At 39.0% G+C, this 16,666-nt stretch overlaps 4 protein-coding genes across 4 annotated transcripts in view; all 4 read right to left on the bottom strand.

Moving 5' to 3' along the window:
- Positions 1-2,095: 2,095 nt before the first annotated feature.
- On the bottom strand, positions 2,096-4,162 carry malsu1 (mitochondrial assembly of ribosomal large subunit 1). The gene is made up of 4 exons (XM_019255138.2): positions 3,819-4,162; positions 2,720-2,895; positions 2,545-2,626; positions 2,096-2,454 (listed from the first exon to the last, which is right to left on the bottom strand). Exons 1-4 carry the CDS (start codon positions 4,078-4,080, stop codon positions 2,300-2,302), a joined length of 675 nt encoding a protein of 224 aa, XP_019110683.2. The 5' UTR covers positions 4,081-4,162; the 3' UTR covers positions 2,096-2,299.
- Positions 4,163-4,595: 433 nt separating this feature from the next.
- Positions 4,596-8,649, bottom strand: smpd5 (sphingomyelin phosphodiesterase 5). The gene is made up of 8 exons (XM_019255116.2): positions 8,441-8,649; positions 6,307-7,510; positions 6,081-6,156; positions 5,825-5,965; positions 5,613-5,702; positions 5,458-5,521; positions 5,210-5,369; positions 4,596-5,015 (listed from the first exon to the last, which is right to left on the bottom strand). Exons 2-8 carry the CDS (start codon positions 7,405-7,407, stop codon positions 4,908-4,910), a joined length of 1,740 nt encoding a protein of 579 aa, XP_019110661.2. The 5' UTR covers positions 7,408-7,510; positions 8,441-8,649; the 3' UTR covers positions 4,596-4,907.
- Positions 8,650-9,619: 970 nt separating this feature from the next.
- LOC104940350 (speriolin-like protein) lies at positions 9,620-12,737 on the bottom strand. Its single transcript, XM_019255165.2, has 5 exons — positions 12,598-12,737; positions 12,001-12,208; positions 10,369-10,578; positions 10,162-10,286; positions 9,620-10,006 (listed from the first exon to the last, which is right to left on the bottom strand). Exons 2-5 carry the CDS (start codon positions 12,158-12,160, stop codon positions 9,674-9,676), a joined length of 828 nt encoding a protein of 275 aa, XP_019110710.2. The 5' UTR covers positions 12,161-12,208; positions 12,598-12,737; the 3' UTR covers positions 9,620-9,673.
- grinab (glutamate receptor, ionotropic, N-methyl D-aspartate-associated protein 1b (glutamate binding)) overlaps positions 12,311-16,666 on the bottom strand; it is a 4,744-nt gene continuing 388 nt past the window's right edge. Inside the window, exons 2-7 of the mRNA XM_010756936.3 lie at positions 15,711-16,253; positions 15,492-15,595; positions 14,639-14,839; positions 14,181-14,309; positions 13,945-14,088; positions 12,311-13,188 (exon numbers count right to left, since the gene is read on the bottom strand). Of these exons, the coding sequence (XP_010755238.1) occupies positions 13,036-13,188; positions 13,945-14,088; positions 14,181-14,309; positions 14,639-14,839; positions 15,492-15,595; positions 15,711-16,224 (1,245 nt within the window). The 5' untranslated portion in view covers positions 16,225-16,253 and the 3' untranslated portion in view covers positions 12,311-13,035. The remainder of the gene's footprint in view (positions 13,189-13,944; positions 14,089-14,180; positions 14,310-14,638; positions 14,840-15,491; positions 15,596-15,710; positions 16,254-16,666) is intronic.

Below are 16,666 nucleotides of genomic sequence, written 5' to 3'. Positions count from 1 at the left end.
TATTTCTGAAATAATGGAGGTGCTGTATGGAGAGTTGTCAGTAATAAATGCCTGATTGAACTACAAATCAGGACCAGGTGGATAAAGAGTCCTTTAAGTGTCATGTCTGATGTCTCTGGTAATACTCATAATGAACACCCTCTACTGAGAGAAGACATGGTATCAAAGAACCAAAATACTCACTTCTGCTACTTGTTTCTAGAATGCAAATATAATATACGAATGGTAACAGCATAGAGGGTAGATGGGCTTTAGGCAGGTTGAAGCTGAAAGTCTTAGTCAAGGATTGTAGAGTTAAATTATTTATATGCATCCAATTGCCTACCAAGGGGTATAAATCCGCCACCAATTAAGCTGCTCCTCTCTGTGCAATGCATGGTTGCCATGCACATACACTGTCAAAATTATGTGTGCTAATAAAGTATAATAAGCTTTACATTGTATGTTAACATTTATAACATAACACTTGTGTTACAATATACTGCACTGAATTAGCTGTGCAAGTCAGAGACTGTTATTGCTGTTTTCAAAAGATGACTAATCTCCCTTTTATTCACAATCTCCCCTCCAGTATATTAACACCATGGCCACTAATGACTACACAACAGTGGGTAATGAGAACATTAGCCACAAGAGCAACTTTGGAGTCGAACACAGAACTAATCTTTTTCCTTTCACTCGTTTCAGTTTTCCCTCTAGTGTAATTTTGTGAATCCACTTGGAAGCAGTAGGTTCAACCTTGTTTGTGACACACAAGGTGCAAAATTAAGGATTGCATTAATTGATTTTGTAGTCTTACACGGGCCACCATTAATCTCTAAATAACATCCAAATAGTGCAGTTTGTAATAGTTATTTGACAGTCTGTAAGATCAACAATTTAAAGTCCACAAAGTTGTAATTTAATTGGGTTTTACTGGGTGTAAAAAGGAAAGTTATGTGAACCTGTTAAGATTCACAATTCATTCATTTTCAGAGCACATAACTACAAACAACACAACCACAAGATACAAAAACAGTCAAATGCTAAGTCCTGTAAGGCTCAGTGTAGGCATCTCCTGCTTCATTACATTTTTACATTTAGCTAATGTTCTGATTCAGCATGACTTACAAGTCAATGGAGCAGAGTGGTCACTTGCTAGGATGTTATGAGGGTATTGTCTGTGCGTGTGTGTGTGTGAGTTATCTTTTTAACTGTGTTTGGTCCTACCTCGAGGCTCGGATACAAAAAAGCAGTTATCTGGAGCTTAAGAAACTGAACTTTCTAAATCTTCAAATGATAAGTTCTCAGTATATTTCATTGTAATGTCATGACAGAAACTTCACACCACACTCATGTAAAATCTGAAAATGTTCACACACCTCTTTCATAATGCAGTCAGGACATGCAGTACATGTTTTAGAATAGACAGCAGAATACAGCATGGTATCCTAGATGCTGATTATTTGCCAAAGACTGTACAAGTGCTTCGAGTTGTGCTGGCCAATCTACATGTGTGTTTACCAAGTCACTGAAATTCACACGAAAGCGCTGAGTGAATGCACGTCATGACAACTCTTTTCTTGGAGCAATTGGTTTGTTTGGTTGAAAGCTTCAAGTGGAATGGCTTGTTTGACCTCACGTAATAATTTCTTTTAGAGAAATGTTCCTATAACTTGCTCTTTGCAGACAACAAACTACTTGAATGGGAACCGTAGGTGGAAGGTCAGAAAGTGCATTATAATGTGCTTCAGCACAACTTTGAAGTTCAAGTACTTTCTTTTATATTTCTTTTTGAGAATTCATGTCTCCACAGCATTTTAGGTAAATGTATTTAAGATGTCAGTCCCAAAGAGAAAGGGACCATTCTTTGTACTTTTAGTAATTACACACAATTAACTTCTTGAAATCTGAATGCAAGAATTTTACTCAGGATTTAAATACTTGTTTAGCTACTGGTCAATGCAGACAGAAAATGTTTTCAAAGTACGAGTATTAACTGAAATACTTAAAAGACTGTACACAACTAAAATTCATCTTGTTCAGATATTTACTTTGCAGTAAGTGTGCAAAATCCCTGTCACAATAAAATATTAGAGAATAATTCCAAGATATCTAGAATGATAATAAAATAATTTATTTTTAACCATCAGAATGTTAAAACATACATATTTACTGCAGCAGACTCAAAAATCATCCAAACATAAATGGTTATTTTACAAATGCCATCCGATACCCTCTAAAAAAAAGGTCAACTATGAAGGCATATACAATTTATCAATATGATGTCCGTGGACAACTTATGATTTGTCTTATGGTTTCACTTTGTATCTTCAGCATTATATATGAAGTCCTCTGGTAGTATCTCAGCAGGGATGTTCTTCAGCTGCTCATCATAGGTGCGGAGAGTCCAGAGTTTCTCCAGTTCATAAATGTCTCTGGTCTCTGGTAGCATGAAATGAACAACCATATTCCCTGAAACAGAGAAAGAAGCAGGAAAGTGAGTGCAACTTATAACTCTACTGACAAACATCAGTCTACATTTACATGATATTAGAAACATACCAAAGTCAATACACATCCAGTCCTCTGCATCCTTCCCTTCAATCTTGACGTTCGGTTCTCCAGCTTTCTTCAGAAACTTGTACTAGAGGAAAATCATCCTTTGTGTTAGCTTTAAAAACAAACACAAGTCATACTTGTACTGTCATTTAACAATGAGAAAATGCATGTTAGTTACCACTTTGACGGCATAAAGTGCCATTGCACGGAGGTGTCTCACTGATACACCGCTGACAACAATGAAGTACTCAGTGTATTTGATCTGCTCTGGCACTTTAATCACACAGATGTCCACTGCATTTTCCTGACGTAGTAGAGACACGAGCACATCAAGAGAGAATGTCTCCGAGGATCCTGGAGAAAACAAGGGTGAAACACAAGCGTGACTTAACAGCATGTGCATGAAACAATATAATGTTGTTCGTTTTTCAACTCGTTGCATGGTGCTTTGTGCTGAAACATAGAAATACAGTCCCGTACAATAATTAAAGCAATGCAGGGTGACTCATCCAGTCTGCATAACATCAGAGAACCCGGTTACAATTCCTAAATCAAAAACAACTGTTTGATTAATCACTTCACCGCATCTGTTTTGTTAAATCAATTGATAGTTTTAAACCAAATATTTTTGGACTGTTGGTTGGAGACAACAAACTATTTGATGGGTATTTTGCAGTATTTTCTGACATTTATTAATCTGGAAGATAATCAACAGATTAATCAATAATAAAAAAAACACTTGTTAGTTGCAGCACCTTTGTTCACAAACAAAAATATTTGAATTAAATTTAGTTGCTTGCTGCAAACTATTTAGTATGGATGCATAGAAAGATAATTGGCAGATTAATCTTTAAAATTATTTAATTTTGACTATTAAATATCAGAAAACGATTAAAGATGTCTACCNAGGACATGTATTCAAATATCTCGTTTTGTCAAAGCAAAGATTTTCAGTTATGGAAAAGAAAAGCAGCAAATTTTCACATTTAAAATGATAAAATAACATTTTTATGACATTTGGTCTTAAAAAAAAAAAAAATCTGTTAATTATCAAACAAGTATTTAACAGTTGACCAAATATAAACATGTCATTTTCTGGCAGCAATTTCTCCGATCAACGTTTCAACTCATAATTTACCACAATGTAAGACACGAAAATGAACCATGTGATCACAACAATCTGCACTTATAATTAAAAATGACATAAATATGAATCGATTATAAAATCAGACGTAGTCTGTCTATAGTAATATATAGTTTTATTAAGTCCTACTTACTCTGACTGTCCATCTGGTGTGAGTCCTCTTGAAACAGTCCAGCGCTGCTCTGTGAATCACTGCCTTCATTGCACACTGAGTAAAGTCTGTTTGTGTCTAAGTGGCTGCTGCATGCGTGTAGCCGGTGCTGACATGAGGACACAAAAGGTGAACAAGCTTTGGAGACGGAACAGACGCTTCTAGAAACACCAGCCTGTTGAAGTAAAACTCTGCTTTCAAAGACTGGTGTCAGCAGTCTCTTACAGTGTCTGAGAATATACATTACTCTTTCTGACACAGAAACACAACGATGCTATCCACGAGTGCTTTGAGGGCTAAAAACAGGAAGAGATTCTCGTCCTTGTCTTGTGATTGGCTCGTACGTCGTCGGTTTCAGGGCCTATTATTCAAGAAGAGCACCTCCTATAGGCCACAAAGTGTATTGACCTCACAACTCTGATGATTTTGTAAAAGCAGCATTATATATTGTCCTGAGATCAAGACTTAATGAAACAAAACCTCAAACATTTTAATTTTTTTAAATCTTTAATCTTCATTAATGCATCTGCTAATAATAAAAGGTCTCAGGATATTTCATTCAATCAAGTCATCGGGCCAATCGTACTCATCCTGCTTTGTATATCGTCCCTCTGAGAAGCAATTGTCTCAGCTCAATCTTAGTTTATGAGACAACGAATTGACATCATGGCTGTAATGTTTCATGTTGTATGCTGTGTTATTGTCAATAGACACGGTCAAATTATGTAACGCGCAGACAAAAAAGCAAGAGACGCTCTATTAAAATGTATTCTTTACATTTATTTCTGTAGGAAAAATGTTCAAAATTCCTACAAATATATTCTTTTACAAAATCAATACATCCGTCTTAAACATGCTTTAATGTGTAAAATTATAAACATTGCAAATTTTTTCATAAATCCATAAATTCCTGAAATATAATCTCATTGGTCAGTACACACATTATTTGGAAAATTACAAATTCAAGTATGTAATGAAAACATTGTTGTGCCCTTGTAGATCAGAGAAATGTACATTTTTGTATATTTTGTTCTTTTGTTTGAAAGTGACGCTGTGTTCAGTTTTTAATCCTCATTCTTCAGCACGGTCAGAGTCCAGCGTTACATTCAGTCTCAAGCCCACAGGAATATGGTCCGTAAGGCCAGCCAGCTGAGTTATAAAAGTCATCTCTTCTATTTCCTGGAGGAGACAAAGAGAGCATGTGGATTTAAAGGATTCTTTATGCTTCTTAATGTGAATAACTTTTTCTATAAGATCTGACTGTTAGTCCATATGCAAATGTTTCCAGAATTATTTGTCTTATCTAAAAGTAACTTCAAGGAGAAGCTGAAGACTGAGTAGAGTAAACAGTAAAAATACACAGGGGCACATACTGTTTGGCAGTGCTTTGAAATGGAGCTTTCACGGTACAGGATGTAGTCAATCCGCCGTCCGATCCACGGTTCCCCATTCTCAGGGTAAACCAATGGGATGCCCTCTACAGGAACAGGAGGGGAAATGTACCGCTTCCTCAGCTCCTCTCTCTCCAAAGTTCTACACAGACAAAACAGAGTTGATCCTCAAAATCAGGTTCTGGTCATATCACATCATCACAAGCTTAAGAAAGAAGAACTGAGTGTACCTTTGTAGCTTTTCTGGGGTGTTAACGTCATCTTCGTACAACGTGGGCTGCTCCAGCAGAGTACCTTTAGATGCAAACCCAACAAAATGTCATCATAATTTTTCTTGTCTGTATGTAGTATTTGCTGCACTCTAATGGTATAAAATTGTTCGTACCAATGACCCACGGCTTCTCTTGTCTAGGCCCTGCCCTGCAAGGATCTCTGTATTCCTCAAACAAACAGTGATTCTGCTCCAGGTTGTCATCTACACGAATAGAAAAACATGCATAAATCCTTAAAAAAAACACCTTTATGACTAGTATACGTTTTGAGAAAAACAAATAAATGATATAGTAATAGAGCAAAAATAAATAAAAATAGGCATACCAGGTGAGCAATTGTCAAAGTTGAAATCTCCACAGAGCACATCAAAAACAACGTCCTCGTTGGGCTGTTTATTAGCAGCTTGAAAATCGCCAGTCCACTTAGTGACCATGTTCAACTGCTCACAGCGAATTTCCCCTTCACCTGATGAAACAGAAAGTATAAACCAATTGTCACAGACTTTGCTTCTCTTTGTTTTCTTAAAAAGGAAAATTTGTTAATTAGCGAAGAAACAGAAAAATCTGAGATTTTAACTTGCCCTCTGGTGCATGAAGATGTGTGCAGTTAAAATAGCCAACCACTCTCTTCTGATTCTTATTCTGCCCGATTAGCACCTGAAAATGTCCAAAAACATCGATACATAATACTTCCGCTGTTTTCATACTGTGACAAAAGCGTAGAGTAATTCATATGGATTGTGAAACACAAGAAAAACAATTGCCAAAAACTGATAGCAGCTTCATAGATGATATTACGCAAGCTACCTTAGCAGAAAGGAGGCCCTTGGCAGCAAGTGCATCTTCCCCGCGGCTGTTGGGAAAGCAGCGGTACTGGGCCTCGAGCACAGGGAATCGGCTGGCTAGGAAGAGGCCACTGTTGAAGAACTTGAAAGAGGAACATCCACATGGCGGCTGGCAGGCATACACACCAACGTCATACAGTATGTGTCCAAAAACGGGTCTTAGTAATTGGGTGAGCTTCTGTGCTGCTCTCTTATCAAACACCTCTTCTAGGCATAGTATGTCCACGTTGGCGGGAAACAGTGATGACACTTCCCAGGGTACATTATCCTCCTGGCGAAGACCCTGGGAGAGTAACACTCGGGGAGCAGTCCGGTGACCTGCTCGGCCTTCCTGGTTGGAGTTCTGATTTGAGTTTAAAACAGGAGTAGGTGCCTCAGTCGAAGGCTCTTCTGTGTCATTACAGGGTACACAAACTACATGACTATTGGAATTTGGGATTGAAACTTCAGCTGAGTCTGAATGGTGATCCTGTTTGTCAGTAGCCCCATATGTACATGGGTGACCTGTGGGGAGTATGCTGTTGGAGGGGCTGAGAGTCCCACAGCTGCTGGGGGAGTCAACAAAGATGCGGATATGGGGTCGACACACACCCTGCACAATACGCCGACCAATGGCAGTAGCCCTGCGCTGGGTGTGCCCCAGGTTGTTGAAGCGAGCCAAGCTGTCAGGCAACAGACACAGGTTGGCTGTGGCAAATCCAAATGATGCCTTTCCTACCAGCTCAAAGCCCGTGTGTGTCTCCATCTCTGGTGAGGACGGTGTCTCTCTATGGTAGCTGAAGGGCCTTCGGCAGGCCTGAAGAGGTGCCCATAGCAGAAAGCCCAAGAAGGCAAAGGGCGCTGCAATGAGAAAAAGAATGAAGAAGATAATGGAGCCGAAGAAGACCTTGAGTGGGTGGAGGTAGCATTCCTGCTCCAGTCGCTGGGATCGCTCCAAGGTGGTGGTTTTGCACACAGAAATGAGGCGATCAAGAAACCAGAAGCAAGGCAGGATGAATGCCCATCCAACAGCATGGATGCCTGCAACAAACCCATTAGGAAATGGAGATGCCCGCAAGGCCATGCCTCTGCCGCCTCTCTACACAACAATAAGGATAAACAACATCAGGACTTCCCGTTCTAGCCTCATCCTTGTGCAAGTCTCCCCTCCATAGGTTCCAGGGACACTAAGGAAAGAAGAAGAGAATAATGTTGTAATAAACATTGATACTGCGGGTTTCTCCGGAATGACCTGCTTATCTTCTCACACGCCCGTACGTGCAGTTGAGCAACTGACATCTGTGCTGAGCTGAACGCTATGCAGCGACGTGTTATGATCGCTTCTAAGAAGGCAACGAGAAAAACAGGGTGTAAACAGCAAACCTGTAATGCAGCAGTTAAGATGTGCACAGTGTTGCAAACCACTGCCTGCGTTCACACCACACCTTTGTGTGCACTTACAGATTCAATCTAAAATCTTAAGTAAATGGGTGTGTCAAACACAAACACATAATCCTAACACCAATACATTTTAATACAAAAATAATACCTGAAATATATCCCTAATGTATACATACATTTATTATTTTTTACTGTGAAAAATCAGAGCATTATGTAAACACTCTTTCAGCATTGACTTCCCCTTTAACTTTAATGTTCTGCATTCAAGAGCTCAATCCCTTTGCAGACTTTGGGCTCTGACAGGTGGACAAGATACGACTCATTCATTCACAGAAAGTCCAAAAACACTCGATAATACAAAGACCCCATTCAAAGCAGGCTACACTAGCCTCAACAGCCGCGTAGTCTCTTTTACTAGTCCGGGCATGTGAGCTCGTCTGCTCCGTCACCTGATACAGGTAGGTTAGGTATCTACAAATGCAGGTATGCTAAGCTAACAGTTTCATTCTAATAAAATGATTCAACTCTACTTTCAAATCTCAATTAACGTTTCGAGAATGACCGTATATCGTCGCTGCATCACAACAGTACGTGTATGTCCAAGTCTCACGTCTAACATAAGCTCTTAACATCTCAGTTATCACAAATTAAAGCGGACACCTGTCCTGTTGCGCAGCTAGCTTAAAACGCTAACGTGGCAGCCCAGATGGTCTTACCTTAACACGAAAACTGGGACAGTCCGTCTGATGAAGACATACAGCGAGCGACCCGCTAATGCGTTTATTGTATTACATTTATTTATTATGTTGGCCCATGTTCAGAGGAACTGTCTGATTTCTGTGTTGAAACACAGAACCAGTTGCGTAAAGTAGGTCCCCGATCATAAACCCACCCTGCTGTTAGCGGCTGGCATTATTAGGCCACGCCCCGCTGCTGTTGTCATGGTGTCGGGCTCGTCTGGCACGTGACCTTACCTGAGACGACCTCCAAATCATCAGAGTCAGAAATACTTAAAAAAAAAGTAAATAAAACTCCAGGTTATGTTAAACAAGAACAAATTAACATTAAATAAAGTGCAACAAATGCAAAAGTAATTGTCCGTGTTTGTATCAGATTACAGAAGGGTGTGTATCTGACTCACTGTACTCATACATGTAGTTTAACTCTACAGTGTGTTTACTCTAACCAAGTGATTGATAATAATCTGAATGAATCTAGTGTTTTATCAAAATGAATCTGATGAAACACAACATTGATAAAGAATATATACGCTGTACTTGTTAATATACATGTTTATTATACATATACATGTATGTATATAGTGTATATAACCTATTTTGTTTGCTATTTTAATTTTTTTCAGTTTCAAGTATATCTTTTTTCTTTATATTTCTTATGTATAAGCATATCTCAATTCTCTATTATCTTATCATATATACATATAAACATATATGTATATATGTGTATAGATACATATACAGGCAATTTGTGGTAGCAAGCTATAGTCTAGCATATCTAGACTCAGGTTTCTGCACAGTAAGTGAATGAGTAATAAAGATCAGTTCATCCGCTGAAGATATTAAATATTGCAGTGAGCAAACAGGAAGGATAACGAACTCCTGATGAAAGCTTTTAGTCCCTCAAGTGATATTACGCCAACCCTAAGCACATAACTTATCACTTCTATATCTCCACATGAAGGACTACAATCTCTCAATCATTGTTCAGTATGTTTAACTGATTATTTCCTTCACAGAAATTATACTGCCCCAGCATATGATGGAATATTGGTTGAAATAAAACAAAAAAGTTGTATATGAAATCAGTTTTCTTTAATAAAGATAGCTGTTCAGTTTCACCATGTATACAAAGTGCCCTGTAAATGAATAAGCAAATACACAACAGGGTATTTATTTATCCAGTTGTTCACTCTTTGGATACAATCAGGTCTACCAGAGAAGAAGAGGTTTCCTATCAATCTCTGCCATGTTGCAGAGGCAGGTGAGCATGAGTAGCAGGTCCTTCTGAAGTTTTCTTGGTGCTGTGGTCATTATCAGCCTCCCGAGATATTCTGGATTATTGTAGTCCATTTCCTGTGTGCTGTTTTCACCAGGCCTCTCCTTCAGGATCCCGTATGTGTTGACAATAAATTCACTGAACTGAGGGTGAAGTGTTGCCTTATATCCAAGCTTGTTCAACCTCTCCATGAGTTCATCATACCTCTGAGAGAGATGAAGCCGATAACCTTCATCTACCTTCCCTGTCAGCGGTTGTTGGCTTACCTTCAGGAGAAGAAGGAAGACTTCATTCTGAGTCATATAAGTGGGGTGTTATAGTCAACACGTTTTTCTTAAAGGGATTGATAATATGAGAAGTTACAGTTGAAGCTTTGCCCTGGCTTTTATCTGTCCAGTGACAAATAAACATTAGTCCTAACCTCTATGATCTTGTCTGGTATATTGAGCAGTGTGAAACCATAAAGCCTCTTATGGCCCTGGAAGATGTGGGACAGAATCCTCCTGTCCAGTTGGTAGGCAATCTCTCCTAGCAGCCTGTCTGGAGCTGCAATGAAATTATTGAAGTAAATACATATCTGCAGCATTGTCACTGCTCAAAGTAACTCTGCATGTCAGACATCACTCACCTTTGACCTTCGGAGGAATATCAGCCTGGAAGCTTTGAAGCTCACTTGGGTCAGTGTGCATAGAGGTTTGCAAGAAAGACCTAAAGTTGATGGGGGATGAGGTTCGGTGTTCATGTTTGAATCTGGTTTGTTGCATGTTTTCTCTGAATTGTTTCTCACTAAAGGTGTTTTGCCACAGACTGGATCCATTTCTTCCTGAAGGTGAGGACACTGGTGAAAACAAAGTGAAGATGTGGTCATTTATCAATAATGATAAGCAGAGTGGATATGGGAGACAGAGTAGGGCTGAAAAGGGCTGATTTGACTTAACTTGATACTTTTAAGACACAGGGAATTTACATACACTACTCACAAATAGTTAGGGATGTCTTTATCTCAAACAACGGTTGGTGGGTATACCACAACAAAAAAATTTTAATGACTGCAACTGCAACCTGCTAATGACACTCTGTGACACTCTCAGCTCAGTGGCAACTTCCCTCTGAGTACATCCTATTTGAAGCCTCACACTGCTCAGGTACTGTTGATCGATTGTTAGGTGTTGTCTTGGTCTCATGATGTCAAAATGTGAACAGCATGACGAAGACTGCTGTTTAAATACAAACTGAATTGAACCAGAGGTCGATTTAGGGGCTGATTCATGGATCAGACACGTGTGCGTTTTTTGCGGTTAATCACCTTGTTAGAGTACAGCATGTTATCCAGTAAGTACTGAAACATTGAACAGTTGGACATGTGCATTCAAAAGGTTTAGAGAAGGTCAAATTGAGTTCACCTGTAAAGGTTATAGTGCATTTTAAGTGCATTCTGAAATTTCATCCAAAAGCCAAATATCCCTATCTTTTTCTGAGTAGTGTATGTTTGCCTTGTTATAGCTAAAGATCCTCAGTCAAGGGGTTTGTATGTTCTTATGTCAAAGGTTAAAATCTGAAGGAACAGAGGATCCTGAGGATCAGGAACATACCTTTAATCAGGTAACTAATTAAATATATTAATAGCATTTTTTAACCAAATGTCACTTAATATATGTAAACTGGAAGACTTATTAACATTGATAATAGTTGTTTGATTTGCAAGAAAAGAAGAAGAATCATTAATACGTCTGTTATTTATAGAATTCTAAATTTACCCTCAAGTTTTAGAGATATATTCAGGAGATGAAGGTTATGGTATACAACAAAAGGGTATAGAAAGTGACGTTTCCCTTTATTGTAACTATTCCTAAAAGGTATTATTATAAACAAAGTATTTTTTAAAATCTGTTTAAAGATTTTTGTTGAAATATGTCATTACAAAGATAACTGAACACCGAACACACTGAAATCAAGACAAAAATTTCAAGATTTACTTTTATGTGTCAGAGTATAATATAAAAACATTTTTTTTGGAATTGCAATACTAGGAAACAGCATGGATCTGTTATATGAATGTTTTTGTTTGAAAAACTACAATGGTCTATACTTGTACACGCTTACATTTTGCTGCATGTATAGGCATACAATGCAAATATTAAAAAACAAAAACCAGCCTTCAGCTTTACAGTCAATTATATTATCTTTACCGTTGCTATAACAACTCTGAACTACACCCTGGGTGCCATCTAGTGGCACTAAAAAAAATAATTTAAAATACCTGTTGGATCCATCAGAGTGTCATGACTGAAGCTCTGCATCCTGGCTTTCAGGTCTTGATTTTCTCTGACTACCCCCAGCATCGCCTTCAACTGATTATTTTCCTGCCATAGCTGTTCACATTTAGACTGCAAGGTGAAAACGGTTTCCTCCAGGTCCATTATAGGGCTCCCAGTTTCATAGCTGTGTCACAAACACCCAAAAACTGTCTGGACAGCCACAGAATTACAAATCAAATCACAACAAAGCAAAATTCTCTGGTGGGATTCTGTCAGAGTTGTTTCACCTTAAACAAAAAGGACAGAGATCAGTTTTATAAAAGTTTTTTTTATATATATTTAAGCAGTAGGTTGTAACCTTTGAAATGATAGTTTATAGACTAAAATTCCAACTTCCCACTTACTAGCTAAATCTAGGGCTTTCAGCCATATCTGTCTTCACCATGATGTAGTTTGTTCAGTTGTCACAGTGACTGAATCAGCAATGGTTAAGATTCCAAGCACTGCACTGTTTTGCTCTTCTCATCACTGCTAGTTTATAAGTCAGGCAATAAAGTTAAATCTCAATCCAGGAAATGATAAACTCATGGTCCACTTACCAGCTTCTTCCAGAGGTTTAACTGCAACCGCTAAAGAAGCCGAGAAGTCCTAAACGTGCAGTGGATCAAATCACAACTACGTCAACAGATGAATCTCCATGACAACTGATGAAGGAGACTGAGGCACAGTTGAAAGCCCTGTCAGAATTTGTCCAATATTTACAGTTTAATCTTTCTGTACTGCAAGATTTCTGAACCAAAATAACAGGTTTTGCACATCAGAAAACTTATTAATGAACCCCCACACTACAACATAGATTATCTACTTATACTAATCATAAAAATAACATTTACACTGGGTGAAGGGAACAAAAAAAAATGTCTCAACTACGTGATTGGTGCACACTACAAGACACAAATAAAGATTACGTGAATCCACTTCTAGACATGAACTTAAAACAATTCTCTGTTAGAATTTCCATCTGTTGTTCCTCCTGCTCAGCTCCCCCTTGCTCTCCCAATGATAGCAAGAATATAGAGAAAGATGTTGATGATATCTGTGTACAGGTTCAGAGCAGCAAACACATATTCCTCTGGACTCAGGGCCAGTTCCTTGTTGCCAAGCAGCAGCTGTGTGTCGACCGCCAAGAACTGTAAGAGAAGAAATTCACAATGGGTTAACCATTTCCTCTTTTTTTTTTCTTTTCTTTTTTAAAGAAGAAAAAAAATAATAAACATGTTGTGAGTTCCACAGACACACATACACACCATCAAAAACACACACAAATTTCAGCTCTAGTGGGTTTTTTTTTTGTTCAGGTTTTCAAGGTATCGCCACTGACATTTCAGCCTTACATCCCAGTACAATGATGACGTTTATAGCTGATAGAGACAGGAGATGTAGCGAGAAATAGGACATGCAACAAAGGCCTTACTAGCTCAGAATTTAATCATGGATGTTGTGGGTATGTGGTCATCCTAATAATAGGGATTTGAGATACAAACCACAGGAATAGCGTAATCTTTTTAACTCTCATCAAAATTCTATCCTAATCCTATAAAAATGGCTCATCAGTGCCATTTATTGTTTCGTTTTAGGTAGCAGGTTTTCAAATGGTGTACAGAATATAAGCCACAAAACAAACCGCTGATGTGGCCTTTTTTAAATCAGATAATTTAACCTTTAATCTATGTCTCTCTCTCTACTGCTTGATTCAGTAGAACTCCTTTAAGAGGAGTGAATAGCTTTGTTAAAACAGAACAGAGCAACAGATTTCATGCTACTCACACAGTCACCCTTAATTTCAATGCACCAGTCTCTAAATGACTTTTAACAACGCCAATACTGATATCATAAACCATCATATATAGTAAAACTAGTAAACAACCATTTGTGTAAGAACTTACGCAGGTGAAGAGCAAAGCTCCCAGTCCAGCATACACAATGTGCAGAATCTTGTTACGGATGAAGATGCAGAGGAGGCCGAAGAGGATCAGGACGATTAAACAAACGAAAAGCACACCGTGACAGGAGGTGAAGTCATACTTGGTCTGTGAGAAGAAGCAAAGAGTGACATTAAGGTTACGGTCACCTAACAGTATGATTGATGTACATAACGTATGGACAAGTGACGGATACAAACCTGCAGAGAAAAGATGACCACTGTAAAGCACACAACTGCTGTGATGCCCACCGCCATGACCACGGAGTCTGTGTCATGGAAACTGGCGATCATTCCCACCATGTAGGACATGCTGAGAGTCAAGACAGACTGAAAACAAGAAACACACAAATACATCAGCACTGCTGCATATGTTTGATTGGAATTCAGTTTAAATGGCATAAATTAGAAATGAAAATGTTGTACTTATAACAGTGATTCAATGTGAATCTAATCCATGTAAATGTTTAAGAATAAGGAAGTCTTATAAGTGTGGGGTCAAGCAATTCAAGTCTTAAAATAAACTTTTTTTTCCCCCCCAAGACGACAAGGCCTACACAATGATTATGTAGTTCAGATCAGATAACTTGGTATTTCCTGAACAGGAACTCCTCCCCTCTCTCATTCCAATAATGGAAACAAAGTCTGAGCCAGCTTACCAATGCAACCAGGTTCCAAGGATGTCTTCGGCGAACACTGCCACAGCAGCTGATCACACAGACTGACACAAAGAAGATCACGTAGGATACCAGGTAGGTCCACATGTTCACCCTGACAAACGCCTTGACTTCATCCACAAAGGTGAAAACAGCCACAAAGGCGAATGTCACCATCAGCTGAGCAGTCAACACCAAGAATACCTGAAGGAAAACAGTAGAAATAGAGGATATGTTAAAAAAAAAAACAGTATCTACTGTAGTAAAACGTGTATCTGAAGTTGTATCAAAGTACATGATTAACTCCACCAAGGAGATCAGGTTTTTTTGTTTTAGCAGAAAATATCAAAAAACTTCAAGTGACATCAAGAATAAATGTAATATTCTAGGACTTTTTAAAACAATTTTGACATTAAAAAGATGTTGCTCTACTGCACATACCTGTAGCTCATACATGAAGTAGGAGCAGATTAAATAATCTAAACATTTTGTATCATTAAACCAAAAGGATTACTGTGCAGCCCTAGTGGTCAACAATGTGATGTCATCTCTATGTCGGAGTGAAATATATGAATAAAATCCTCTGCCAATGTAATTTCATATTGCAATATTATCAGTGTATATTGTAGTGTAGTACAATAGACTAGTTGGCATGGATGTTGTTGACAAATCCAGCAAATTCACATACAAGTATTGCATTGCATTAATGAAAATGTCTATTTACAGCCAATTATACCAAAAAAACAGAAAAAAAAGCAGTCCTACATGTTGATTTGGAACACTGTCTACAGTGGCCTCATACATCCAGACATTAATCAATTTATTACACCTCTTCTTCAGTCACATGTCTCCTTACCTTACGAATGAAAGCCCTTCTTATGCTCTTGTTATCTAACCCAAAATCAAAGTCTTGATTCTCGTGAAAGGGTGGTGGATCATCCTCGCTGTGGTAAACACCATCTTCAGTGGCACAAACCAGAAACATGAAATTGATTAAATGACACAAATACAATTCCACATAATCATAATAATTAAAAATAAACATGCCACATGAACTACTGGCCACCAAAGTTACCATTAATGCCGGGGCCTGGTGGAGAATATGGTGAAGAAGAGGGGTTGGCGCCATATCCTGAACCATCTTGAGGGTTCATGGGCATTTTAAAAGCTCCAGGTGCACCCGGTCCAAAAGCAGTCGGTGGAGGGAAAGGGAGACCACCAGGAGCAGGGAAACCACCAGGTGCATCCAGTCCTCCAGATGGAGGGAGACCACCAGGAGCAAGGAAACCACCAGGTCCATCCAGTCCTCCAGATGGAGAGAGACCACCAGGAGCAAGGAAACCACCAGGTGCATCTAGTCCTCCAGATTGAGAGAGACCACCAGGAGCAAGGAAACCACCAGGTGCAGCGAATCCTCCAGGAGAAGGGAATCCACCAGGTGGAGAGAAACCACTAGGAGCGAGGAAACCAACAGGAGCAGGGCCCGACATAACCATGTCATATGAGGGAGGAAACACATTTTGTCCGGGGAGCGACGGTGAAGAGGGTCCCCCCTCAACGGGAGTGTATGCAGTCTTCTCGGTGGCCATCTCTGGCTTGGCTCGGGAGCAGAGACCGGCTGCAGCGTTGAATTATTGAGAGGCGTAAAACAGAAAGGAGAAGTAACAAAATGAGGGTTTATTCGTGCAAAACTAAAAAAAAGATCGTCCAGCGCTTGAGGCGTCACAGCTGTCACATGTCGACACGACTTCCGGTTGATATCAAAATTGATAAGCGTCGATCGGAAACTTAATTAAACAGTCATTTGCGTGCGTTGTGCAGATTATCTACCTTTATGCCGCACGGACGCTAATTTGACGGGGAAACGTACTGCGGGTTTCATACAAATAAACAGCGTTTACATTAACGCGAGTTTTCAAGGGGCGGCGAGGTAGCGACTCCATTAAAAAAAAAGGCCCCAGATTTCACTTTCAGCAAAGAAATGCTCCTCAAACACACAACCTACATTCAACAGAAAATTAGATTTTTTTT

Source organism: Larimichthys crocea, chromosome XIII (genome assembly GCF_000972845.2).
Source record: "Larimichthys crocea isolate SSNF chromosome XIII, L_crocea_2.0, whole genome shotgun sequence".
In the NCBI taxonomy this organism is placed as follows: domain Eukaryota; kingdom Metazoa; phylum Chordata; class Actinopteri; family Sciaenidae; genus Larimichthys; species Larimichthys crocea.
Note: the sequence above shows the minus strand (reverse complement) of the source record. Positions and strands in the feature narration are given on the sequence as shown.